The 27,693-nt window shown below is 51.5% G+C and overlaps 1 protein-coding gene across 1 annotated transcript; it reads right to left on the minus strand.

The window, feature by feature from the left end:
* Positions 1-262: 262 nt before the first annotated feature.
* Positions 263-1,336, minus strand: LOC144590086 (lysophosphatidic acid receptor 5-like). Its single transcript, XM_078394952.1, has one exon. It carries the CDS (start codon positions 1,334-1,336, stop codon positions 263-265), a length of 1,074 nt encoding a protein of 357 aa, XP_078251078.1.
* Positions 1,337-27,693: the final 26,357 nt, after the last annotated feature.

The raw sequence follows: 27,693 nt of genomic DNA on the forward strand, positions 1-27,693 counted from the left end.
TCTCCCACCTCCTTCCCAAAGGAACGTCCTTGAGTTCTGAGGCTGTGCCCTCTGGTCCTAGACTCAACCACTAGTGGAAACATCCTCTCCACATCCACTCTATCCAGGCCTTTCACTATTCTGTACATTTCAATGAGGTCCCCCCTCGTTCTTCTAAACTCCAGCGAGTACAGGCCCAGTGCCGACAAGCATCGTCGTCAGTTGATTGTGCAAGTTGGATCTGGGACGGTTCTCTCTGCTCTCCTCTCCTCTCCTCTCCTATTCACACCCCGCTCTCGGCCAAGCCTTCCCACCTTCCCCTCCCCGCCCCATGCGTCCCCTCCCCTCTATCCCCTTTCCCCTTTAGCAGCCCGGACTTGCCACCACTCCAGGCAGAAGCCCCGGCCCGCATGGTGGCCCGGAACCCCTCGGTGGTGTAGTAGTAAACCAAAGGGTCCAGGCAGCAGTTGGTTCCGGAGAGAAGGACGGTGAGCTGGAGTGCCTGGCGGAGTTGTTTCTGGGAATGTGGAGCAAGGGGGGCCAACTCTGAGCGGGACAAGGCGTACACTCCCAGGGCCAGGTTGTACGGGACGAAGCAGGCTACGAAGATCAGCGCGTTGGCTAGGAGCAGTAAGATGGTCTTCTTCCTTCTTCTCCTGCTCCCACCCGCCCTCTCGCCCTGCTCCCCCGTGCCGGTCCCAGCCAGAGCCCCCAGGATCCGCACGGAGCAGTAAAGGACGGCGGAGAGGGGTAGGAGGAATCCCAGGGTCTCGGCCAGCACCACCAGGGGAAGGAGCTTCTTCTTCCAGGCCACCCCGGAGAAGCTCTCGAAGCAACGCACCTCCACCTGGCTGCTGTTGGCACCCAGGCAGCGGCTGGTGTCGTGGGCTAGGGCCACTGGCACTGAGCCAAGGACGATCAGGGCCCAGACTGCCCCACACACCTTCCAGGCCAGCCATGGCCGCCGGAAAGGCCGGGATCGCAGTGGATGAGCCAGCGCCAGGAACCGGTCAACGTTGATGGCAGCCAGGAAGAGGCAGCTGCCGTACATGTTGAGCTGGAAGAGGGAGCCAGCCAGTTGGCATGGGACATCGCCCAGGTTCCACAGGTGGTTGGCGTAGTAGTAAAGCCGAAGGGGCAGTGCCAGGGTGAACAGCAGGTCGCACACTGCCAGGTTGGTCATGTAGATGGTCACCACCGAGCGGAGACGGAGAACTCTGAGGAAGAACCACAGGGAGATGACATTGAGAGGCAGGCCCAGGGCAAGAACTGCTCCATGCCATGCCAACTGGAGATGGTGCATTTTATCATGGTCCTTGCACTGGGGCAAAGGCTCCGTCTCGTTGCTCCAGTCCATGTCTCCCAATCCTGGTGCTCAATCTCCTCTGTCACCCTCTCCCACCGTGTCCACGACAAAAGGTCCAGAGACGGGCAGAAGGTCCTTCCTGGAGCGCAGGGAGAAGAGAGAAGAGAAGATGAGGTTTTGTAAGGGGGTGGGAGATGGGTGGAGGAGAGGAGAGGAGAGGAGAGGAGAGGAGAGGAGAGGAGAGGAGAGGAGAGGAGAGGAGAGGAGAGGAGAGGAGAGGAGGACATGGGAGGAGATGGGAGAAGAGCAGAGGGGAGGAGAGAAGGAGAGGAGAGGGGATGGGAGGAAAGGAGAGAGGAGGAGGAGGGGATGGGAGGAGAGGAGATGAGAGGGGTAGGCAATAGACAATAGGTACAGGAGTAGACCATTTGGCCCTTCGAGGACAGGGGAAGAGAGTGGATGGGAGGAGAAGGGAGGGGAGAGGATGAGATGACAGGGGAGGAGAGGCGAGAAGAGGGGATGGGAGGAGAGGAGAGGGGATGGGAGGAGAGCAGAGGGGAGGGGAGGGGAGAGGCCTATCGAGTCCACTCCACCATTCAATCATGGCTGATCAATCTCTCCCTCCTAACCCCATTCACCTGTCTTCCCCCATAACCCCTAACACCCGCACTAATCAAGAATCTATCTATCTCTGCCTTAAATATATCCACTGACTTGGCCTCCACCGCCGCCTGTGGCAAAGAATCCCACAGATTCACCGCCCTTTGGCTAAAGAAATTCCTCCTCATCTACTCCCTAAAGGAATGCCCTCTGGTCCGAGACTCTCCCACTAGTGGAAACATCCGTGGGCGGCACGGTGGCGCAGCGGTAGAGTTGCTGCCTTACAGCGAATGCAGCGCCGGAGACTCAGGTTCAATCCTGACTACGGGCGCCACCTGTACGGAGTTTGTACGTTCTCCCCGTGACCTGTGTGGGTTTTCTCCGACATCTTCGGTTTCCTCCCACACTCCAAAGACGTACAGGTTTGTAGGTTAATTGGCTGGGTAAATGTAAAAATTGTCCCTAGTGGGTGTAGGATAGTGTTAGTGTGTGGGGATCGCTGGGCGGCGCGGACCTGGTGGGCCGAAGGGCCTGTTTCTGTGCTGTATCTCCAAATCTAAATCTAACAAAAAAATCCTCTCCACATCCACTCTATCCAGGCCTTTCACTATCCTTCTAAACTCCAGCGAGTACAGGCCCAGTGCCGACAAATGTTCATCATATCCCACTCATTCCTGGGATTGTTCTTGTAAACCTCCTCTGGACCTCAGATTTGGTGCCCAAAACTGCTCACAATACTCCAAATGTGGCCTGACCAGCGCCTTGTCGAGCCTCAGCATTACATCTCAGCATTACATGCCAAATTTCAGCAGATGTTTGACATGTCCCAAACAACTCTCACTACCTTCGACAGATGCGCCGTAGAACGCATTTTATCGGGATGCATCACAGCACAGTTTGGAAACAACTCCATCCGAGACCCGCAGGAAATAGAAACATAGAAACATAGAAAATAGGTGCAGGAGCAGGCCATTCGGCCCTTTGGGCCAGCACCGCCATTCAATATGATCATGGCTGATCATCTAAAATCAGTACCCCGTTCCTGCTTTCTCCCCAATCCCTTGATTCCATTAGCCCTCTGAGCTAAATCTAACTCTCTCTGGAAAACATCCAAAGAATTGACCTTCACTGCCTTCTGTGGCAGAGAATCTGGGTGAAAAAGGTTTTTCCTCATCTCAGTCCTAAATGGCTGACCCCTTATTCTTAGTGGTCCCTGGTTCTGGACATCGGGAACATGTTTCCTGCATCTAGTCTGTCCAATCCTTTAAGAATTTTATATGTTGCTATAAGATCCCCTCTCATCCATCTAAATTCCAGTGAATAGAAGCCCAGTCGACCCATTCTTTCATCGTATGTCAGTCCCGTCATCCTCGTGAACCTACGCTGCACTCCCTCAATAGCAAGAATGTCCTTCCTCAAATTAGGAGACCAATACTGCACACAATACTCCAGGTGTGGTCTCACCAGGGCCCTGTACAACTGCAGTAGGACCTCCTTGCTCCTAAACTCAAAACCTCTCGCAATGAAGGCCAACATTAGCTTTCTTCACTGCCTGCTGTACCTGCATGCTCACTTTCAGTGACTGATGTACAAGGTACCCAGGTCTTGTTGCACCTCCCCTTCTCCTGATCTGGCACCATTCAGATAATAATCTGCCTTCCTGTTCTTACCACCAAATTGGATAACCTTACATTTATCCACATTAAACTGCATCTGCCCACTCACACAACCTGTCCAAATCATCCTGCAGCCTCATAGCATCCTCCTTGCAGCTCACACTGCCACCCAGCTTTGTGTTATCCGCAAACTTGATGTTACATTTAATTCCCTCGTCCAAATCGTTAATACATATTGTAAATAGCTGCGGTCCCAGCACCGGACCTTGCGGCACCCCACTAGTCACTGTCTGCCATTCTGAAAAGGACCCGTTTATTCCTACTCTTTGCTTCCTGTCTGCCAACCAGTTCTCTATCAATGTTAATACCTTAACCCCAATAGGATGTGCTCTAATTTTGCACACTAACCTCCTGTGTGGGACCTTGTCAAAGGCTTTTTGAAAGTCCAGATACACCACATCCACTGGGTCTCTCTTATCCATTCTACTTGTTACATCCTCAAAAAATTCCAGAAGATTAGTCAAGCATGATTTCCCCTTCATAAATCCATGCTGGCTTTGACCGATCCTGTCATTGTTTTCCAAATGCACAGATATAACATCTTTAACAATCAACTCGAGCATCTTCCCCACTACCAATGTCAGGCTAACTAGTCTATAATTCCTCGTTTTCCCTCTCCCTCCTTTCTTAAAAAGTGGTGTTACATTGGCTACCCTCCAGTCCACTGGAACTGATCCAGAGTCGACAGAACATTGGAAAATGATCACCAATGCATGCACGATTTCTAGGGCCACCTCCTTGAGTACTCTGAGATACAGACCATCAGGCCCTGGGGATTTATCTGCCTGCAGTCCCAACAGTTTACCTAACACCATTTTCTGACTAATGTGGATTAACTTCAGTCTCTCCATTCCACTAGATCCTCGGCCCCCTAGTATTTCCGGGAGATTGTTTGTGTTTTCCTTAGTGAAGACAGAACCAAAGTACTCGTTTAACTGTTCTGCCATTTCCTTGTTTCCCATTATAAATTCACCTGTCTCTGATTGTACATTTGTCTTCACTAATCTTTTCCTGTTTACGTACCTAAAAAAGCTTTTATGGTCAGTTTTTATATTCCCCGCAAGCTTTCTTTCATACTCTTTTCTCCCCCTCTTAATTAACCCCTCTGTTGAGTTCTGCATTTCTCCCAGTTCTCTGGTTTGTTGCTGGTTCTTCTGGCTAATTTATATGCCTCTTCCTTGGATTTGACACTATCCTTGACTTCCCCCACGGTTGAGCTTCCTTCCCCAGTTTTATTTTGTCACCAGACAGGGATGAACAATTTCTGGAGTTCATCCATGAGGTCTAAATTTTTGCCATTGCATCTCCACTGTCAACCCTTTAAGTATCATTTTCCAGTCTAGCAAAGCCAATTCCTGTCTCATACCTTCAAAGTCTCCTTTCTTCAAGTTCAGGACCCTAGTCGCTGAATGAACAGTGTCACTCTCCATCCAAATGCAGAATTACACCGTATTATTTCACCATAGAATTTGAGTACAGGAGCAAAGAGGTCCTTCTGCAGTTGTATAGGGCCCTGGTGAGACCACATCTGGAGTATTGTGTGCAGTTTTGGTCTCCTAATTTGAGGAAGGACATCCTTGCTATTGAGGCAGTGCAGCGTAGGTTCACGAGGTTAATCCCTAGGATGGCGGGACTGTCATATGAGAAAAGATTGAAAAGACTGGGCTTGTATTTACTGGAGTTTAGAAGGACGAGAGGGGATCTTATAGAGACATATAAAAGGACTGGACAAGCTAGATGCAGGAAAAATGTTGGGGGAGTCCAGAACCAGGGGACACAGTCTAAGAATAAAGGGGAGACCATTTAAAACTGAGGTGAGAAAAATCTTTTTCACCCAGAGAGTTGTGAATTGGTGGACTTCTCTGCCACAGAGGGCAGTGGAGGCCAATTCACTGGATGAATTTAAGAGAGAGATAGAGCTCTAGGGGCTAGTGGAATCAAGGGATATGGGGAGAAGGCAGGCACGGGTTACTGATTGTGGATGATCAGCCATGATCACAATGAATGGCTGTGCTGGCTTGAAGGGCCAAATGGCCTCCTCCTGCACCTATTTTCTATGTTTCTATTATGGTCACCGTTGCCCAAGGGGCTTTGCACAACAAGATCGCTAACTAATCCTTCATCATTACACAATACCCAGTATAGGATGGCCTGCCCTCTAGTCAGTTCCTCTCCATACAGTATTGGTTTAAAAAACCATCCCGTATACATTCCAGGAAAATTCTCCTCCTCAGCAGTGTTAGAAACATAGAAACGTAGAAAATAGGTGCAGGAGGAGGCCATTTGGCCCTTCGAGCCAGCACCGCCATTCATTGTGATCATGGCTGATCATCCACAATCAGTAACCTGTGCCTGCCTTCACCCCATATCCCTTGATTCCGCTAGGCCCGAGAGCTCCACAAATTCACAACTCTCTGGGTGAAAAAGTTTTTTCTCAGCTCAGTTTTAAATGGCCTCCCCTTTATTCTAAGACTGTGTGGCCCCTGGTTCTGGACTCGTCCAACATTGGGAACATTTTTCCTGCATCTAGCTTGTCCAGTCTTTTTATCATTTTATATGTTTCTATAAGATCCCCTCATCCTTCTAAATTCCAGTTACTAAATTCCTGTTACCAATTTGGTTGGCCCAATCCATGTGTAGATTAATGGGCCTGTCCCACTTAGGCGATTTTAAGGCAACTGCCGGCGACTAGGCTGTCGCTGCACGTTTGCCGGGGTGTTGCGGGCATGATCGTGAGGTTTGCCGGGGTGTTGCGGGTATGATCGTGATGTTTGCCGGGGTGTTGCGGGCATGATCGTGATGTTTGCCGGGGTGTTGCGGGCATGATCGTGAGGTTTGCCGGGGTGTTGCGGGCATGATCGTGAGGTTTGCCGGGGTGTTGCGGGCATGATCGTGATGTTTGCCGGGGTGTTGCGGGCATGATCGTGATGTTTGCCGGGGTGTTGCGGGCATGATCGTGATGTTTGCCGGGGTGTTGCGGGCATGATCGTGATGTTTGCCTGGGTGTTGCGGGCATGATCGTGATGTTTGCCGGGGTGTTGCGGGCATGATCGTGAGGTTTGCCGGGGTGTTGCGGGCATGATCGTGAGGTTTGCCTGGGTGTTGCGGGCATGATCGTGATGTTTGCCGGGGTGTTGCGGGCATGATCGTGAGGTTTGCCGGGGTGTTGCGGGCATGATCGTGAGGTTTGCCGGGGTGTTGCGGGCATGATCGTGAGGTTTGCCGGGGTGTTGCGGGCATGATCGTGAGGTTTGCCGGGGTGTTGCGGGCATGATCGTGAGGTTTGCCGGGGTGTTGCGGGCATGATCGTGATGTTTGCCGGGGTGTTGCGGGCATGATCGTGAGGTTTGCCGGGGTGTTGCGGGCATGATCGTGAGGTTTGCCGGGGTGTTGCGGGCATGATCGTGAGGTTTGCCGGGGTGTTGCGGGCATGATCGTGATGTTTGCCGGGGTGTTGCGGGCATGATCGTGATGTTTGCCGGGGTGTTGCGGGCATGATCGTGATGTTTGCCGGGGTGTTGCGGGCATGATCGTGATGTTTGCCGGGGTGTTGCGGGCATGATCGTGATGTTTGCCGGGGTGTTGCGGGCATGATCGTGATGTTTGCCGGGGTGTTGCGGGCATGATCGTGATGTTTGCCGGGGTGTTGCGGGCATGATCGTGATGTTTGCCGGGGTGTTGCGGGCATGATCGTGATGTTTGCCGGGGTGTTGCGGGCATGATCGTGAGGTTTGCCGGGGTGTTGCGGGCATGATCGTGAGGTTTGCCGGGGTGTTGCGGGCATGATCGTGAGGTTTGCCGGGGTGTTGCGGGCATGATCGTGAGGAGTCTTCAATCAATCGTAGCGGATCTCCACGCGTCGAGGAACAATTTCCAGATAGAAATTTCTGGGCGACAGTTGGCTTGTGGCCAGGTATCGTAGCTTATTGCGGGCGCTGTCTGTCGCACGCCGTCCCCAGGTTTGCTAGGTTGTCGCAGATGCATTTAGAAGCATGTAATATTAAACTAAGAAAAGGCATTTGTAAATACCAGAAGATAGTTGTGTTTAACCAATTTATTTACCGTCAGGATATTTGACGGGTAGATTGGAGACGACAGTTTGACAGTCAGGTAAGCGTGGGAATTTCACGATTTTACCGAAGACGGTGTAATCTCTTAGCCAGGTGCTAGTTTCACAAAACAAAGTAACTTGTATCGACCTGACTCGGCATTGTCGTGGTCATTGTTGTGGTCATTGTCGTAGTCATTGTCGTGGTCATTGTCGTGGTCATTGTCGTGGTCATTGTCGTGGTCATTGTCGTGGTCATTGTCGTGGTCATTGTCGTGGTCATTGTCGTGGTCATTGTCGTGGTCATTGTCATGGTCATTGTCGTCATTGTCGTGGTCATTGTCGTGGTCATTGCCGTGGTCATTGTCGTGGTCATTGTCGTGGTCATTGTCGTGGTCAATGCCGTGGTCATTGTCGTGGTCATTGTCGTGGTCATTGTCGTGGTCATTGCCGTGGTCATTGTCGTGGTCAATGCCGTGGTCATTGTCGTGGTCATTGTCGTGGTCATTGTCGTGGTCATTGCCATGGTCATTGCCGTGGTCATTGTCGTGGTCATTGTCGTGGTCAATGTCGTGGTCATTGTCGTAGGGTAAAAGAAAATTTCAGCGATCTGCTACAACTTTGACAGTCGCCGGCAGTCGCCTTAAAAATCGTGTAACTGGGACAGGGCCTTAAAGTCACCCATGATACACACAACCCTAATTTTTTCTTGATGCTATCCCCAATCTCCCTACTGCTATTTGGTGGTCTGTTTACAACTCCAAGCGTTTTCTGCCCTTGGCGATTTCACAGTTCTACCTATACCGATTCTCCAACATCTAAACTAATGTCTCTACTTGCTATTGCATGAATCTCCTCTTTAATCAGCAATGCCACCCTCCCTCCTCTTCCTGTCTGTCTATCCTTCCTGAATATCGAATACCCTGCATGTTTAGTTCCCAGCCTTGGTCACCCTGGAGCCATGTGTCCATAATCCCAACTGTATCGCATCCCTTAACTACACATCCCAGATGAAAGTTGTGGACCATCACATCACACAAACCAACCTCCCTTCCACCGACTCCATCTACACCTCACGCTGTCTCGGCAAGGCCAGCAGCCCAGACCGTCACACAAACCAACCTCCCTTCCACCGACTCCATCTACACCTCACGCTGTCTCGGCAAGGCCAGCAGCATCATCAAGGACCAGTCTCACCCCCGGTCACTCCCTATTCTCTCCTCTCCCATCAGGCAAGAGGTACAGAAGTGTGGAGAAGCACACCTCCAGATTCAGGAGCACTTTGTTCTTGGCTGCTATCACGCAACTAAACCGTCCTCTCACCAACTAGAGAGCGGTCCTGACCTTCCATCTACCACGTTGGAGACCCTCGGACTATCTTTAATCAGACTTTACTTTGCACTAAACGTTATTCCCTTTATCCTGTATCTGTCCACTGTGGATGGATCGATTGTAATCTCGTGCAGTCTCGTGACACGTGACAATTAACTACACTAAACTAAAAATTACAGCAGGATCTTGATTGATTGGCCAGGTGGACTGAGAAATGGTTGATGGAATTTAATGCAGAGAAAAGTGAGGTGTTGCATTTTGGAAAGTCTAACATGGGCATGAACTACACAGTGAATGGTAGAGAGTGTTGTAGAGCAGAGGGATCTAGGAGCGCAGATACACAGTTCCCTGAAATGGGCGTCACAGGTAGACAGGGAGTGTTGTAGAGCATAGAAATATAGAAAATAGGTGCAGGAGGAGGCCATTCGGCCCTATGAGCCAGCACCACCATTCATAGTGATCATGGCTGATCATCCACAATCAGTAGCCCGTGCCTGCCTTCTCCCCAGATCCCTTGATTCCACTAGCCCCTAGAGCTCTATCTAACTATTTAAAATCCATCCAGAGAGGGATCTGGGAGCGCAGGTACACAGTTCCCTGAAAGTGGCGTCACAGATAGGGTGGCAAAAAGGCTGTGAATATAAATGTCTCTTAAACGTTGTGATAGTCCCTGCCTCAACTACCTCCTCCGGCAGCTCTTTCCATACACCCACCACCCTCTGTGTTGCCCCTCAGGTTCCTATTAAATTTCCCCCCCCCCCTCACCTTAAACCTATGTCCTCTGGTCCTCTATTCCCCTACTCTGGGCAAGAGACTCAATGCATCGACCCGATCTATTCCTCTCGTGATTTTATACACCTCTATACGATCACTCCTCATCCTCCTGCGCTCCAAGGAATAGAGTCCCAGCCTGCCCCAACCTCTCCCTGTCGCTCAGGCCCCTCGAGTCCTGGCAACATTCGTATAAATCTTCTCTGCATCTTTTCCAGCTTGACAACATCCTTCCTGCAGCAGGGCGACCAAAACTGGACACAATACTCCAAGTCTGGCCTCACCAACTGTAACGTTGCACTCGCACCTCTCTCTCTCTCTCCCCCTCTCTCCCTTTCTCCCCTCTCTCTCCCCCTCTACCCTCTCTCTCTCCCCTCTCTCTCTCCCCCTCTCTCTCTCCCCTCTCTCTCTCTCCCTTTTTCCCCCTCTCTCTCTCCCCCTCTCTCTCTCCCCCCTCTCTCCCCCCTCTCTATCCCCTCTCTCTCTCCCCCCCTCCCCCCCCTCTCTCTCTCCCCCCTCTCTCCCCCCTCTCTCTCCCCCTCTCTCTCATTCCTCCCTTTCTCTTGCCAACTTCCCCATCACATGAGATGTGTAGCAATCATTTCCGTCGGCAGTCTTTTTAAACCTTTTCTTTAGACACAGAAGCGGAATGAGGCCATTCGGCCCATCAAGTCCACTCCACCATTCAATCATGGCTGATCTATCTCTCCCTCCTAACCCCATTCTCCTGCCTTTCCCCCATAACCCCTGACACCCGCACGAATCAAGAATCTATCTTTGCCTTAAATATATCCACTGAGCCGGCCGCCACCGCCATCTGTTGTAGAGAACCCCACAGATTCATCACCCTCTGGCGAAAGAAATTCCTCCTCATCTCCTTCCTAAAGGAATGTCCTTTAATTCTGAGGCTGTGACCTCTGGTCCAAGACTCCCACTGGTGGAAACATTCTCTCCACATCCACTCTATCTAGAATCTGCTTTAAAAACTTGGGACTAGATTTCAATAATCAATAATCAATAAAGAAGGAGAGGAGAGGGAATAGGAGGGGAGGGGCAGGGAGGGGGGGGTATGGTAGGGGAGGGGAGGGGAGGGTGGGAGGAGGGGGAGAGAGGAGAGAACTCTCAAACCAATACTCACCAAAAATTCCGTCTTCCTGTTTCACTAAAGGACGGACGATCTCTCTCTCTCTCTCTCTCTCTCTCTCCCCCTCCCTCCCTCTCTCTCTCTCTCCCTCCCTCCCACGATCTGTAACCCTGAACTCTGGACGACAATTGGGCGCGTCCTGTGAATTAATTCCTTCAACCTCAACAAGAACAAACTTCCCTTCCTCTCTCTCTCTCTCTCTCTCTCTCTCTCTCTCTCTCTCTCTCTCTCTCTCTCTCTCTCTCTCTCTCTCTCTCTCTCTCTCTCTCTCTCGCTCCCTCCCTCCCTCCCCTCTCTCCCTCCTCTGTCTCCCCCCCTCTCCCCCCCTCTCCCTCTCTCCCCTTTTCTCTCTCTCTCTCCCCCCTCCCTCTCCCTCCCCCCTCTCTCTCTCTCCCCCCTCTCTCTCTCTCCCACCTTTTTCCTGTATCTGTACACTGTGGACGGCTCCATTGTAATCACGTATAGTCTTTCGGCTGACTGCAAAGCACGCAATAAAACAGCTTTTCACTGTACCTCGGTACACGTGACAATAAACAAAACTAAACAACTCACGATAGATGCAAAAAGCTGGGGTAACTCAGCAGGACAGGCAGCATCTCTGGAGATAAGGAATGGGTGACGTTTCACAGAGTGCTGGGGTAACTCAGCAGGACAGGCAGCATCTCTGGAGATAAGGAATGGGTGACGTTTCGGGTCAAGTCTCTTCTTCGGACTGAGAGTCAGGGGAGAGGGGAACAAGAGATATAGAAGGTGATGTAGAGAAATATGGAACAAATGAAACAAAGAAAATAAGTGCAGGAGTAGGCCATTCGGCCCTTCGAGCCATTCAATATGATCATGGCTGATCATGGCTTCATGGGCAAAATTAGAGCACATGGTATTGGAGGTGGGGTACTGACATGGATAGAAAATTGGTTGACAGACAGAAAGCAAAGAGTGGGGATAAATGGGTCCCTTTCAAAATGGCAGGCAGTGACTAGTGGGGTACCGCCAGGCTCAGTGCTGGGACCGCAGCTATTTACAATATACATTAACGACTTGGATGAAGGGATTAAAAGTACCATTAGCAAATTTGCAGATGATACAAAGCTGGGTGGTAGTGTGAACTGTGAGGAAGATGCCATGAGGTTGCAGGGTGACTTGGACAGGTTGTGTGAGTGGGCGGATGCATGGCAGATGCAGTTTAATGTGGATAAGTGTGAGGTTATCCACTTTGGTGGTAAGAATAGGAAGGCAGAGTATTATCTAAATGGTGTCAAGTTAGGAAAAGGGGATGTACAACGTGATCTGGGTGTCCTAGTGCATCAGTCACTGAAAGGAAGCATGCAGGTACAGCAGGCAGTGAAGAAAGCCAATGGAATGTTGGCCTTCATAACAAGAGGAGTTGAGTATAGGAGCAAAGAGGTCCTTCTGCAGTTGTACAGGGCCCTAGTGAGACCGCACCTGGAATACTGTGTGCAGTTTTGATCTCCAAATTTGAGGAAGGATATTCTTGCTATTGAGGGCGTGCAGCGTAGGTTTACTAGGTTAATTCCCGGAATGGCGGGACTGTCATATCTTGAGAGACTGGAGCGACTAGGTTTGTATACACTGGAATTTAGACAGATGAGAGGAGACCTTATCGAAACGTATAAGATTATTAAGGGGTTGGACACGTTAGAGGCAGGAAACATGTTCCCAATGTTGGGGGAGTCCAGAACAAGGGGGCACAGTTTAAGAATAAGGGGTAGGCCATTTAGAACAGAGATGAGGAAAACCTTTTTTAGTCAGAGAGTTGTGAATCTGTGGAATTCTCTGCCTCAGAAGGCAGTGGAGGCCAATTCTGTGAATGCATTCAAGAGAGAGCTAGATAGAGTCTTAAGGATAGAGGAGTCAGGGGGTATGGGGAGAAGGCAGGAACGGGGTACTGATTGAGAATGATCAGCAATGATCACATTGAATGGCGGTGCTGGTTCGAAGGGCCGAATGGCCTCCTCCTGCACCTATTGACTATTGTCTATCATCCACAATCAGTACCCCGTTGTGAGATGCAAATGTGAGTGCTCACAATCACGATGCTCGAGACAATCTAGAGAAACAAGTATAGTTTATTTGCAAGTCTGCAGAGTTGGGTGCCTCCCCTGTCGAGACACACCGAGGTCGGGAAAATCCCTTCTTTTTATTCACTTCATTTTACAATTGTTACACCTTTAATTCCTCCCCTTCGGGCTCCTTCCAATCGGAGCACTGAGGTTCACAATCTACAGTCACCGCCCCTGTTGCCTTCCACATCATATTATGGCGAGTCCGAAAACTTGTTGGTTGTAGAAGAAGTTTATTGCAGCCGCAATATTCGAATACAGAGTTAAACAACAAGGTAAAGGACAACCATCAAAAACTTACTGTCTTCTTCGAAGACTTCGCCGAACTGGCTATTTCGGGCGCCAAAAGCGCACATGACATCGCTGGCCAATCAGCGATGTCGCTCCCTGGACCAATCCCCATGGTCGCGTTCACACGTGACCTTGCTGGCCAATCCGAGGGTTCGACGACCTGGACCATTCTCTATGGTCGCTACATGACCCCCCCCAGAACCCGAGGTGCGGAACCTATCAGGGAGCCGGATTTCGCGACCATAACAAGTACGGAGAGGGACAGCCTGAACCACAGGAGCCGGGGGTTCCGGACTTGGCGGAACAGCCGGAACGGGAGGTCCTGGAGGAACTACCGGAACGGGGGGTCCTGGAGGAACTGCCGAAACGGGGGGTCCTGGAGGAACTGTCGGAACGGGGGGTCCTGGAGGAACTACCGGCACGGGGGGTCCTGGAGGAACTGTCGGAACGGGGGGTCCTGGAGGAACTGTCGGAACGGGGGGTCCTGGACTGAGCGGAACTAACGGAGGTCGGCCTCTCCTAGGGGTTTGACCGACCAGGACTGGTTGATCCGGATCCAAATGTGCAGGTTTGAGCCGAGACACTGAGACGAGCTCACTCTTGCCGCACATGTCTAAGGTGAAGGTAGCCGTTCCCTTACGCAAAACCCGGAACGGCCCTTGATAGACCCTCTGCAACGGGGCGCGATGGGCATCTTTTCGCAGAAAAACAAACTCACAGTCCTTCAGGGAAGGCGGTTCATGTACCCACCCATGACGTGAAGTTGGAACTGGGGCCAGGGAGCCCACCCGTTCCCGGAGAGATGCTAACACCGATGGGACTGTAGGCAGCTGGTCTGAAAGGTCCGGAAACAAATCTCCGGGTACTCGAAGTGTCGAGCCATATACTAGCTCCGCGGACGACGCACCGAGATCTAGCTTAGGAGCAGTCCGGATGCCCAAAAGAACCCAAGGGAGCTGGTCTACCCAGTCCGGGCCTTCAAGCCTTGCACTGAGGGACGCCTTAAGTTGACGGTGGAACCTTTCTACGAGTCCATTTGCCTGGGGGTGATATGCAGTAGTGGGTTGTAACTTGGAACCGTACAGTTCTGCGAGCGCGGCCCAGAGGGACGAAGTGAACTGTGGCCCTCTGTCAGTGGTAATAACTGCCGGGACCCCGAAACGAGCTACCCAATGAAGGGCCAAAGTCCTAGCACAAGACGCTGACGAAATATCAGACAATGGGAAAGCCTCTGGCCACCGGGTGAACCGATCCACCACCGTGAGGAGGTGGGTGTAGCCCCGGGAGGAAGGCAAAGGCCCGACCAAATCCACGTGGATGTGGAAAAAACGAACTGCTGGGACCTCGAAATCCTGTACGGGGGGCTGGACGTGGCGCTGGACTTTAGCGGTCTGACAGGGAACGCAGGAACGTGCCCAACCCGCTACCTGTTTCCGTAGGCCATGCCAGACAAACCTCGCTGCTACCAAGGCAGAGGTGGAGCGGATGGACGGGTGCGCCAGCCCATGAATGGCATCGAAAACCCGGCGCTGAAGGGAGGGCGGTACTACCGGCCTGGGACGGGGAAGAGAAACATCGCACCAGACTTTTGTGCCTTCCGACCCACAAGCTACCTGGGCCAACTTCAATCCCGAAGTGGTGGACCGGTATGCCGAAACGGTATCCGCTAGAAGCTGTGCCTCCGCAAGCTCCTGGGGATCCACTTCGCAGTCCACCGCCGAAATAGGGGGAAAAGCGGGTCTAGACAGGGCGTCAGCAACGGCATTAAGCTTACCCGCGACATGACGGACATCGGTGGTAAATTCGGAGATAGCAGTCAGGTGCCGCTGCTGGCGGGCCGACCATGGGTCAGACAATTTCAAAAAAGCAAATGTTAATGGTTTGTGGTCCGTAAATGCCACAAATGGGCGGCCCTCGAGGAAGTACCTGAAATGACGAACAGCTAAATAGAGAGCTAGAAGCTCTCGGTCAAATACGCTATACTTCAGCTCGGCCGAATTTAGTTGCCGACTGAAAAACGCTAAAGGCTGCCAACGGCCACCGACCTGCTGCTCCAAGACCCCGCCCACCGCCACATCAGAGGCGTCAACCGTCAGGGCCGTGGGGGCGGAGGGGCTCGGATGGACCAACATGGTGGCGTCTGCCAAGGCTGCCTTAGCTGCTGTAAAAGCCGACTCTGCGGTCGGGGACCATATCAACTCTACCGGATTCCCTGCAAGGCATTGGAAGAGCGGGCGCATGACTCGCGCAGCTGCCGGAACGAACCTATGGTAGAAATTAACCATGCCTACGAACTCCTGTAGCCCTTTTACTGTGGTGGGCCTGGGAAATGCCCGGATAGCCTCCACCTTCTCGGGCAAAGGGGAGGCGCCGGCAGGGGTAATTCTGTGCCCTAGAAAATCAAGAGCAGGAAGGCCGAATTGACATTTGGAGGGTTGGATAATGAGCCCGTGGTCTTGGAGCCGCTGGAACACAGTCCGCAAGTGGGCCTGGTGTTCCTGCACTGAGGGGCTGGCGACCAGGATGTCGTCTAAATAAATAAACAAAAACGGTAAACCCCGGCCCACGCGGTCCATCAGTCGTTGGAAAGCCTGTGCCGCGTTCTTTAAACCGAAAGGCATACGCAACCATTCAAACAACCCGAACGGAGTAATCGTTGCAGTTTTTTGTATGTCCTCCGGTCGCACCGGGATCTGGTGGTATCCTCGCACCAAATCGATTTTGGAAAACACCACCGCTCCTTCCAGCCCAGATGAAAAGTCCTGTAGGTGCGGTATGGGGTAGCGATCAGCCGTGGTGACAGCATTGAGACGCCGATAATCGCCACATGGTCTCCACCCCCCAGATGCCTTGGAGACCATATGTAACGGCGAGGCCCACGGGCTGTCAGACTGACAGACAATTCCCATTTCCTCCATCTTCCTGAACTCCGCCCGTGCCACCGCCAGTTTGTCTGGCGGTAGTCTCCTGGCCCGAGCGAAAACGGGAGGGCCTTCAGTGCGGATGTGATGGACCACGCCGTGCTTGGCCGAAGGCGTGTCAAAACGTTGAATGAGCAGCTCTGGAAACTCTGCCAGAATCTCAGCATACGAGTCGGGGGCCGCGACGACGGCCTGGACAGTAGGGCTGGGCGAGGAGGCGATTGTCGGAGCGACGTGCTCATCTTCGGCGGAGGGTCGGAGGTCGTTACCGCGGACATCAGGGACCAGTGAAAAAGCCCAGAGAAAATCTGCGCCCAGGATCGCTTGTTTGACGTCGGCTATGATGAATGGCCATTCGTACGTGCGGAGGCCTAACACAAGGGACATCTTCCGTATACCGAAAGTGCGAATTGGGCTGCCATTAACCGCAATGAGGGTGGGACCTGTCTTACCCGATCTGGTTTCGAGGTCGGTCGGCAGCACTATACTGACGATGGCTCCCGTGTCTACCAAAAATTATGTGTCCGTGAATCGATCATGGACATAGAGGCGCCGGTTCTGGCCAATCGTAACTGCCCCTATGTACGATCGGCCGAGGCATTTCCCGCGAAGGTATAAGGCAAGCGGCAGTTGCGGGATTCGCTACCCCATCGTAGGTGATAATAGCACCAGCCGCGCTTGTGCGGATCTTTTTGGCGGGCTTTCGGAGAATTGGCGGGAGACGTGGCGCCATCTTGCCGTCGCTGTGGCGTGGTCACTGATGTCGAGACCTTGTTAATCGAACCGCTTGCCTTGTTTTTTGCCGCTATGAGCGCGTCCGCTTTCCTCTGCATATGCTTCGGGGTCCTTAAAAGAACAATCCGTGAGCAGCAGTCGGACATCCTCAGGAAGTCTCTCGTGGAATGCCTGTTCGAACATAGGGCAATCCGTATGCTCACCGGCTAGCATCATCATTTCGGACATGAGGACGGAAGACAGTTGGTCTCCAAGATCCGGTAGGTGCAGAAGTCTTGCCGCACCACCATGCTTATTAAACCCGAAGATTCGCAGTAATACTTTCTTCATGGCCTCGTACTTGCTTTCCGCAGGTGGATTCACGATGAACCGCATCACGCGCTTGGTTGTGTCCGGCGATAGAGCGCTGACGAGGTAGTAGTACATCGTGGATTCGTCCGATATCTTCTTTATATGAAATTGAGCTTCGGTGTGGATAAACCAAGCTTGCGGAAGGTGAACGCTTGCCGCGCTTAACTCCGGTGTGCCCGGCGCGGTCATCGTCAACGAGGCGTCGGGTTCCTGCTTAGTCGGTGATCGTCCAGATCACGTCGGGGTCACCAATATGGCGAGTCCGAAAACTTGTTGGTTGTAGAAGAAGTTTATTGCAGCCGCAATATTCGAATACAGAGTTAAACAACAAGGTAAAGGACAACCATCAAAAACTTACTGTCTTCTTCGAAGACTTCGCCGAACTGGCTATTTCGGGCGCCAAAAGCGCACATGACATCGCTGGCCAATCAGCGATGTCGCTCCCTGGACCAATCCCCATGGTCGCGTTCACACGTGACCTCGCTGGCCAATCCGAGGGTTCGACGACCTGGGCCATTCTCTATGGTCGCTACAATACAGTAATATTCATTTATTTCATTAGGCAAGCGCAGTACAGAGTAGTTCATGCCCTCCCTCTCTCCTAGCTCTATGATTATTTTGCCCTTCCTCCCAGTTCTCTGATTATCTTCTAACACTTGTCCTTGGACTGTCACCATTTGTTCTTGTGGTTTTTTTCTCTAGCCGAGCACTGTCTGGTCAGTTATTTCTCAGGGTCGTATTGTTGAGTCAGCTATTTCTCAGGATCCTTAGTTTAAATCAATTATCCCTTTTTACCCCTTTCTCACAATCCACCCTTTTTCTTATGCCACGCTACTTTGATTTATACTATTTCCTCCTTTTCTAGTGCTAGCAGCAGAGCCTTTGCCTCTCTATATTCCTCCTGCTGGTCATGCTGTGCTCTAAAGGCCATCATGGCGATGTCGTTCTTTGTCAGGGCTGTCTCTATCAATCGCTGAGACAACCCCCGTATGCAGGGAATGATGCAACATCCGAATAGACACAGCAACCCCATCATAACTATCACTGATGTTTGGGCTGATGTAAAGATGTGCTTCCATTTCCCAAACCAGGAGTCTAGAAACTTGGTCCAGGAGGTGTCTACTCCTGAGTTCTCGGCCAATTCGATAGACAGGGAGGTGAGACTCGCTAGGGCCCTTGACACGGACCCATCAGGAGCAGTGTTGTTGGGGATGAAGGTGCAACATTGTTCCCCAAACATTACGCACACCCCCCCTTTTTCAGCCAGTAGCATGTCCAAGGCCATGCGATTTTGCCAGGCCATTAGGCTGGTAGCTGTCAGTTGTTCCGCTAATCCTTCAACTGCATCTCGAGTGTAATATTTATAAAGCGTTGTTGATTGTAATATAGGTAGTTGATCCAGTCCACATTTTTATTAATTGTGGACCACCAGAAGAGTATGGACTCAAAGCCAGCAGCTAGCTGGTTTCTGGCTTTGAATTCATCGGGTACCCCTCTTGGCACCCCTATTGCATCTATATAGATGTCAAGTCAAGTCAAGTCAATTTATTTGTATAGCACATTTAAAAACAACCCACGTTGACCAAAGTGCTGCACATCTGACCAGGAAAAAAAAGAAACATACAGTGGCAGGCAGCCAAACACAACGGCGCGGCCATCTTGAACAAAATGTTAATTTAATCACCCACAGTCCAACAATAAAAGCACTAAACAGGCACCCAAATTACCCAACCCCAAAACACAGTCCAACAATAAAAGCATTAAATAGGCATTCAAATTACACAACCCCAAAACCCCCAAAAGCACAGTCCAACAATAATGTGTGTGTGTCGAATGATCCTCTCACCTCTCTCCTTTGTCGTCGGCCTCCTTCATTGATTTTGACCGCATGCTCTACTGCTATGGTGAAGGGCATCATTAGTTGTGTAAGGGTACAGGTTCCCGTCCATGACCCTGGTAGCCGGGGCCACAGGGTATCCTCTCCACACCACCACCAGACATCGGCTCTACTGACTATCTGCTTTCTCAGCCAGGAGCTACTGAACAGTGACCCCTGTTCCTCAGCTGTAATGTTATACATCTGATTGCAGTTTAGCACCTCCCCCATTTCCTGTCCATCTGGGTTATATCTTGTATAGCACTCAAATCCCTCCTCCCCTAGGGGAATGGTGAATGGGGGAGGTCGAGGGTCTTTCCTTTGGCCCTTCGTGTTGTTGTTACTAGCCGGGAATAGGTAATGGTAGCTCCGGCAGGTCTCATTCCTTGGTAGTATGGGATTCGTGAATAGTTGTAGTATGCATGACATAGCCTCAGGTGTCCTACTCCAATTCAGGGGAAATGGTACGGGGACCAGCTGAGGCTTAGCTCCGGCGCAGGCGTAGCAATTGGTTTGTTGCATACTTCTGGCCGTGTACATCATCCAGGTAAGCCAGGTGTTGGTTCCCTTTCCCCTGTTGGTATTCCCTCCCCATACAATTGCATTAATTCTATTTCTCCTGTTACTATCATTATCTTCAAATCCTTAGGCTCATACTCCGTGGTGACATTGCTGACTACCGGTGGTGCTGGGGTTGCCCAGGGATCCCTACTCTGACTGTCATCTATCTGGAACATTTCCCCCTTATCCTCATATTTTACTATATATCCGTCCCGTTCTACCTCTATTTCAAACCTCAGGCATGCGTCCTTCCCTGTTCTATCTGCACATATCCAATACCTACCACTTTCCTTTATTTGAACCCTCTGTATGCTTACATATACACGTCCTGGCAATCCCTTGTTTGGGTTTTGATATACTCTCCACCTATCAGTTTGATAGGTGGGCTTATGCCACCCTTCTCTGGATGAAGTGAATACCTCGTGCCAATCTTTACAGGGATGGGTGCATACATACATTCTATAACCACACCACCATTTTCCTTTACATACATCAAATGGGATGGTGGTGGCCCTTCTATTCTGTGGTATAGTGATTTTTATGCATGTTACATTACTCACAAGCTGGGTAACCACCCAGCACCCGATCCACCAGCACGAAGTCTTCATTTTCCGTGCGGGGTTTTGGTGAATACCAAAGTCAATGGCTCCTCTCCTCCACGTACCGTCCACGGGCTGATATTGTCTGGTGGGGCCTCCACGGGACCCTTAAATCGACTTGCGTGTGTCCACCCTTTTTCTTTTGTTCGTACTGCTGTCTCGGTGGTTAATAACACAAGGTAAGGTCCAGTCCACCTAGGTCGCAACTTTTCTTCCTTCCACGTTTTTATTAGTACCCAGTCTCCAGCCTTGACTGAGTGAATCGGAAAATCCAGTGGCGGGCTCTGGGCCAGTAATCCTTTAGTTTTTAGTTCTGCAAGAGATTGGGATACTGCCAGTAAATAGTTCCTTAAGAACACGTCGTTCCCTGGTATTGTTGGGATCCCTTCTATCTTTCCTAAGTACGGGAGCCCGAATAACATCTCATATGGGGATACCCCTATGTCTGTCCGAGGTGCCGTTCGGATTCTTAACAAGGCTATCGGAAGGCACTTAGTCCAGGGGAGTCTCGATTCCTCTATTAACTTGGTGATTTGGGTCTTCAAGGTGCCATTCATTCTTTCCACCTTTCCGGAACTCTGGGGATGCCGCAATTTCCATTCAATCCCTAATGCTTCACATATCATTTAATGTGTTTTGGAGGCAAAATGGGTCCCTCTATCTGAGTCTATTGTTTCCACAATCCCATATCTGGGTATAATTTGCTCCAATAATACCCTGGCTACCGACTGTGAGGTGGCAGTTACTGTAGGGAATGCTTCTACCCATCTAGTGAAATGGTCCACTACCACTAACAGGTATTTCCATCTTTGTAGTTGGGGCAACTCGGTGAAGTCTATCTGTATTCTTTGGAAGGGCCTTATTGCTAATGGTTGTCCTCCTCCTGGGAATGCTCTCATGATTTTTTTGTTGATTTGCTGACATATTACACAACCCCCTATGACTTGTTTGGCCATGGTATACATCCCACGGCAAGCGTAGGTCCTGAGGAGGGTATCACAGAGGGCTTGGGTTCCCCAATGGCTTTGCCCGTGCAACCTCCCTAATAACTCCCTTATAATTTCTTTGTTCAATAGCTGCTTTCCATCCGGTGTCCATCATTTCCCATTTGGGGTACGCCAGGCTCCCATTTCTCTCATGTGTTCCTGCTCTTTTTCACCAAAGATAGGTATCTTTTCCTCGGGTTCCCTTAAAGGTATCAGTGACATCATTTCTACCGTCTGATCTGTGGCTGCTCTCTTTGCCACCTCATCCGTTGCCCTATTTCCTCGGGCTTCCAGGGCGTTACCCTTCTAATGCCCTGACACATGTGCTATGGCTACCCGTTCTGGTTTCTGCAAGGCCTCCAATGTCTGTCCTATCAATTGCTCATGCGCTAATTCTTTCCCCCCTGAGCTGTTATCATTCCTCGCTCTTTCCAGATCTTCCCAAAGGTGTGTACTACCCCAAAAGTGTATTTTGAGTCGGTATACACTGTTCCTTCCTTTCCCTCCAATAGTTCCAAAGCTCTCATTAATGCGTATAATTCACAAGATTGGGCTGACCAACTACCAGGCAGCAGCCTGCCACTTTCAATTTCCTCCATAGTTTCCCCATTCACTATACCGTATCCACTATGTCTTTTTCCATCTATACATCTGGAGGACCCGTCTATGAACCACTGGCTGCCCTCAGCCAGAGGTTGTTCTTCCAAATCTTCTCTACGTTTTGTCTGTAAATCTATTATATCACTACAGCAGTGTTCTGGCCTCCCCGTCTCGTTTTCTCTTTCTTCGGGCGGGTACAGAAACTGAGATGGGTTTAAATTTTTGTCTGTAATCATGGTCAAATCGTCCTTTTCCATCAGGATAGCTTCATATTTTAAAATTCTAGAGTCCGTTAACCATCTGTTGGATTTCTGAGCCAATATTGTTCTCACCGTATGTGGGGTGGAGACCACCAACCCCCCCCCCCCCCCCGAAGGTCAATTTCCTGCTCTCCTCTACTAGGACCGCTGTGGCTGCCACTGCCTGTATACAGACAGGCCATCCTCGTGACACTGGGTCCAATATTTTTGATAAAAATGCCACGGGCTGCCGGTTTCCCCCCCTCCTTTGAGTCAATACCCCGAAGGCTATCCCATTTTCCGCATTTACAAACGGATGTTGGGCAAGGCGTTTCTCAGCCCCTCTAGGTCTCGCGTCGCCCAAGGAATATACTGGGTTTGTCCTGCCTTTTTCAAAAGTAATGGCATCATTCTCCCCCTCAGCTCCTGTCTCTCGTTCACCATCCCCTGTTGTGGTTCTATCTGTATACTTTCCCACCTCATTCTTCTCTGGGCGTACCCCTGGCTTTCCTTTCTTTTCTTTCCATATCTTTTTCCATCTCCCTTATCTCTATCTCTAAGCGCTTTATGGATGCCTCTATTTCCCTTCTACACTCCCTTGTTCTTTCCCCATCACTTTCTAATTCTGCTTCATTCTCACAGTTTTGCCTTCTCTCTGCTGCCTGCTGATTACTTGCCTGTGTTTCTGTGTTGCTGTCTCCCTCATACTCCTCATTTGCTGCCTGACAGGTCCCATAAAAATCTTTCTGTCCCTGAGGTCCCTGAGGTCCTGCAGCCTTTTGATGTCTGCTTCCAGTTCCCGTGCTTCTTGCTTCATCCTTTCCCTTTTCTCGCTGCCCCCTTCTCTGTCGATATTCCCTTATGTCTTGCCCATCGTTCCAAATTGTGACTTCTCCCTCTATCTCCACTATTCCCTTTTACCAAAGGGCACTGCTTTGTTCCGTCCTGGCCGGAATAGGGAGGGGGATACCCAGGGTCCCATAGGCTGGGGTACAGAGTTGATTTTTTTTTTCCTGAAGCTCCTGACTTTCATGCTGTTTTGGGGGTCTCTCACCCTAGTTTGGGGTAGTATTCTTTTCCTGCTATGCTTTCCTCAGCCTTTCTCCTTCTATTCTAAACAATTTAAGTACGTCTAGTTCTTTTTCCTTTTTCGTTACTCGGGTTTCTGATTTATCCTTAGGCTTATAGTTCTTAATTAACACTCCCATTTCATCACACATGTTTATATCAAAATATAAATATATCAAAATTTATATCGTATTTACATCATTCCGTAACCAATTTTTTCGTCCTTTTTTTTTTCTCAAAGAGTGTTTTTTTAAATATCTTCTTTGGATACGGGGAACTTCCTACTTAGTAGTTCAACTGCAGTTATTTTATTCATTGTATTCGTCTTATGTTAGTGCACTTGGTCAGTCAGTTTAAATGCAGTCCTTGTTCTCACTCCGTTCCGTCTCTATAGTCACTATGCTACCTATTACGCTATTTCTATCTTCTATAGTTCTACTATATTCCTTTAATATTTATTCCGAGGCATCGGCAAGCCTGTGATTCCTGCGATTCTTTCAGGATTTATTCTTCGCTTTCCCCTTACAAGCATAACAACTTTCCTCCAGATTAGGGGAAGCTTTTGAATTAACAAACACATTTAATGCCTGCCGTACTCAATCCTCATCGGAGCCCAGTCGTGGCCACCAGACTGAACTCCCTTTGATCGGGTATTTCTGCCACTCAAAATAACAGAGTTGAATCATTTTTGTCTTCTCCAATCCCTGGGTTTTTCCCTGCCCCCAATGGCTCAGCATTCGCCCCAACGGACTATCAGGCGGAATGCGGGGGTTGGGCTTACCGCCCTTCCCCTCCCTTTTGGGCTTTCCGTTTTCACTGCCCATCCTCCCGATCGGAATTCCCCTCCGATCTTTTATCCTCCCGATCGGAATTCCCCTCCGATCTTAGCTGTAATCGCCCGAGTAGTAGTTAATAGTCAGTTTTCTTACCCGGGTCCTGTGCACAAGAATCACTCGATTTAGCTCCTCGCGATTTCCTGCTCCTCCCACTTGTTTCTCGAGTCTCTGGTCCAGGTATCACTCGCTCAAACCGCTGACGGCAAGCAAGGAGTCTGAGTTCAGCGGGGTGCAACGTCCCTTCTTCCGTATACTCCCGTCAGCCGGCCGGAGTGGCGATCCCGGACGAGCCCCCAAGCTGTGAGATGCAAATGTGAGTGCTCACAATCACGATGCTCGAGACAATCTAGAGAAACAAGTATAGTTTATTTGCAAGTCTGCAGAGTTGGGTGTCTCCCCTGTCGAGACACACCGAGGTCGGAAAAATCCCTTCTTTTTATTCACTTCATTTTACAATTGTTACACCTTTAATTCCTCCCCTTCGGGCTCCTTCCAATCGGAGCACTGAGGTGCACAATCTACAGTCACCGCCCCTGTTGCCTTCCACATCATACAGTAATATTCATTTATTTCATTAGGCAAGCGCAGTACAGAGTAGTTCATGCCCTCCCTCTCTCCTAGCTCTCTGATTATTTTGGCCTTCCTCCCAGTTCTCTGATTATCTTCTAACACTTGTCCTTGTACTGTCACCATTTGTTCTTGCGGTTTTTTTCTCTAGCCGAGCACTGTCTGGTCAGTTATTTCTCAGGGTCGTATTGTCGAGTCAGCTATTTCTCAGGATCCTTAGTTTAAATCAATTATCCCTTTTTACCCCTTTCTCACACCGTTCAGTTAGCACAAAGAGCTAAATCTAACTCTCTTGAAAACATCCAGTGAATTGGCCTCCACTGCCTTCTGTGGCACAGAATTCCACAGATTCACAACTGTCTGCGTGGAAAAGTTTCTCCTCATCTCAGTCCTAAATGGCCTACCACTTACTCTTAATCTGTGTGATCCCTGGTTCTGGACTCCCAAACATCGGGAACATTTTTCTTGCATCTAGCTTGTACCAATGCCCTATGAATTTGAGATGTTTCTTTAAGATCTCCTCTCATCCTTCTAAATTCCAGTGAATACAAGCCCAGTCTTTCATCGTATGTCAGTCCCGCCATCCCGGGAATTAACCTGGTGAACCTACGCTGCACTCCCTCAACAGCAAGAATGTCCTTCATCAAATGAGGAAACCAAAACTGCATACAATACTCCAGGTTCCAGCACCAAGCCTGCGGTAACTACTGTCTGCCATTCTGAAAGGGACTTGTTAATCCCTACTCCTTGTTTCCTGTCTGCCAACCAATTCTCTATCCATGTCAATACCCTACCCCCAATACCATGTGCTCTAATTTGCCCGCTAATCTCCTGTGTGGGAATAGTAGTGTGAATAGTAGACACAAAGTGCTGGTGTAACACAGCGGGTCAGGCAGCATCTCTGGAGAACATTGGTTAGGTGAAGTTTCACAGAGTGCTGGAGTAACTCAACGTAATGTTTGGAACTAAGACCCATCATTATTGATTTGCCCCTGTGCTCCACAGTTTGAGATTTGCAATGAAAAAATTCCCAGGTGGTGAAAGTGCACGTTGTCAGGTTTGATGAAAGGGTGTTTTGACACATTGTGGTTGCACAGCTGGACATGACAGCTGCCTTTATGCATGGCCCAAGGTGGGGCGGGACCCGGGGCTGAGTGACGGGAGTCGCGGCCCAATGAGAGGGCGGTGGGGCGGGACCTGGGGTGTGTGACTGTGATCGTGGACAATGACCGGGGAGAGGGAGCAAGGGGAGGGTATGAGTGACGCTGCTACCAGCCAATGGCAGGGCGATAGCGCGGTGTGGGGCGGGACTCAGGATCATCTCGGCCAATGAAAGGTGAGAGATTGCGGTGTGGTCGGACCAGGTGATGAGTGATTAGGATTCCGGCCAATGAGAGAGGGACAGTGCGCTGCTACTGGCGAATGAGAGTGCGGTTGGGCGGGACTGGCGAGTGAATGACTGCAATCGCGACCAATGAGAGGGGAAAGAGGGCTGGGATCTCGGCCAATGACAGGGGAGAAAGGGCGGGACCGGGGAGTTGAGTGACTGCAATCCCCGCCAATGGGAGGGGAAAGAGGCGGGACCGAGGGGTGACGTTCCGGCTGGTGTAACTCAGCAGGTCAGGCAGCATCTGAGGAGAGAGGGAATGGGTGACGTTTCGGGTCGAGACCATTCTTCAGTGACGTCAGGGGGGGGGGCGGGACAAAGGAACTATCTAAAGTTGGAGAAGTCAATGTTCATACTGGGCTGCAAACTGCCCGCTGGGCCCTCACTCTGGCGCTGGAGGAGGGGCCATAACAGAAAGGTCAGACTGGGAGGGGGAGGGGGAGGGGGAGTGGGGGGGGGGAGGGGGAGGGGGAGGGGAGGGGGAAGGGGGAGGGGGAGTGGGGGGGGGGGAGTGGGAGTGGGAGGGAGTGGGGGGGGGGAGGGGGAGTGGGGGGGGGGGAGGGGGAGTGGGAGGGGGAGTGGGAGGGGGAGTGGGGGGGGGGAGTGGGGGGGGGGGGAGGGGGAAGTGGGGGGGGGGGGGAGGGGGAGTGGGGGGGGGAGGGGGAGGGGGAGTGGGGAGGGGGGAGGGGGAGGGGGAGTGGGGGGGGGGGAGGGGGAGGTGGAGTGGAGTGGGAGTGGGACTGGGAGTGGGAGTGGGGGGGGAGGGGGAGGGGGACTGGGACTGGGAGTGGGAGTGGGGGGGGGAAGGGGGGGGGGGAGGGGAGTGGGACTGGGAGTGGGGGGGGGAGGGGGAGGGGGAGGGGGGGGGAGGGGGAGTGGGACTGGGAGGGGGGGGGAGGGGGAGTGGGAGTGGGAGTGGGACTGGGACTGGGAGTGGGAGAGTGGGACTGGGAGTGGGAGTGGGACTGGGACTGGGAGTGGGAGTGGGAGTGGGAGAGTGGGAGTGGGACTGGGAGTGGGAGAGTGGGACTGGGACTGGGAGTGGGAGAGTGGAGTGGGAGTGGGACTGGGAGTGGGAGTGGGAGTGGGACTGGGACTGGGAGTGGGAGAGTGGGACTGGGACTGGGAGTGGGAGTGGGAGTGGGAGTGGGACTGGGAGTGGGAGTGGGAGTGGGACTGGGACTGGGAGTGGGAGAGTGGGACTGGGACTGGACTGAGAGTGGGACTGGGAGTGGGAGTGGGAGTGGGAGTGGGAGTGGGAGAGTGGGACTGGGACTGGGACTGGGACTGGGAGTGGGAGGAGTGGGGACTGGGAGTGGGAGTGGGAGGGGAGTGGGAGTGGGAGAGTGGGACTGGGAGTGGGAGAGTGGGACTGGGAGTGGGAGAGTGGGACTGGGAGTGGGAGAGTGGGACTGGGAGTGGGAGTGGGAGTGGGAGTGGACTGGAGAGTGGGACTGGGACTGGGACTGGGACTGGGAGTGGGAGAGTGGGACTGGGAGTGGGACTGGGAGTGGGAGAGTGGGACTGGGAGTGGGAGTGGGAGTGGGAGTGGGAGTGGGAGTGGGACTGGGAGTGGGACTGGGAGTGGGACTGGGACTGGGAGTGGGAGAGTGGGAGTGGGAGTGGGAGTGGGACTGGGAGTGGGAGAGTGGGACTGGGACTGGGAGTGGGGAGTGGGAGTGGGACTGGGAGTGGGAGTGGGAGTGGGACTGGGAGAGTGGGAGAGTGGGACTGGGACT

Source organism: Rhinoraja longicauda, unplaced genomic scaffold (assembly GCF_053455715.1).
Source record: "Rhinoraja longicauda isolate Sanriku21f unplaced genomic scaffold, sRhiLon1.1 Scf000123, whole genome shotgun sequence".
Taxonomy (NCBI): domain Eukaryota; kingdom Metazoa; phylum Chordata; class Chondrichthyes; order Rajiformes; family Arhynchobatidae; genus Rhinoraja; species Rhinoraja longicauda.

Excerpts from the sequence above, each read along its gene's own strand:
- LOC144590086 (XM_078394952.1), bottom strand. The coding sequence starts at position 1,336 with ATGGACTGGAGCAACGAGACGGAGCCTTTGCCCCAGTGCAAGGACCAT.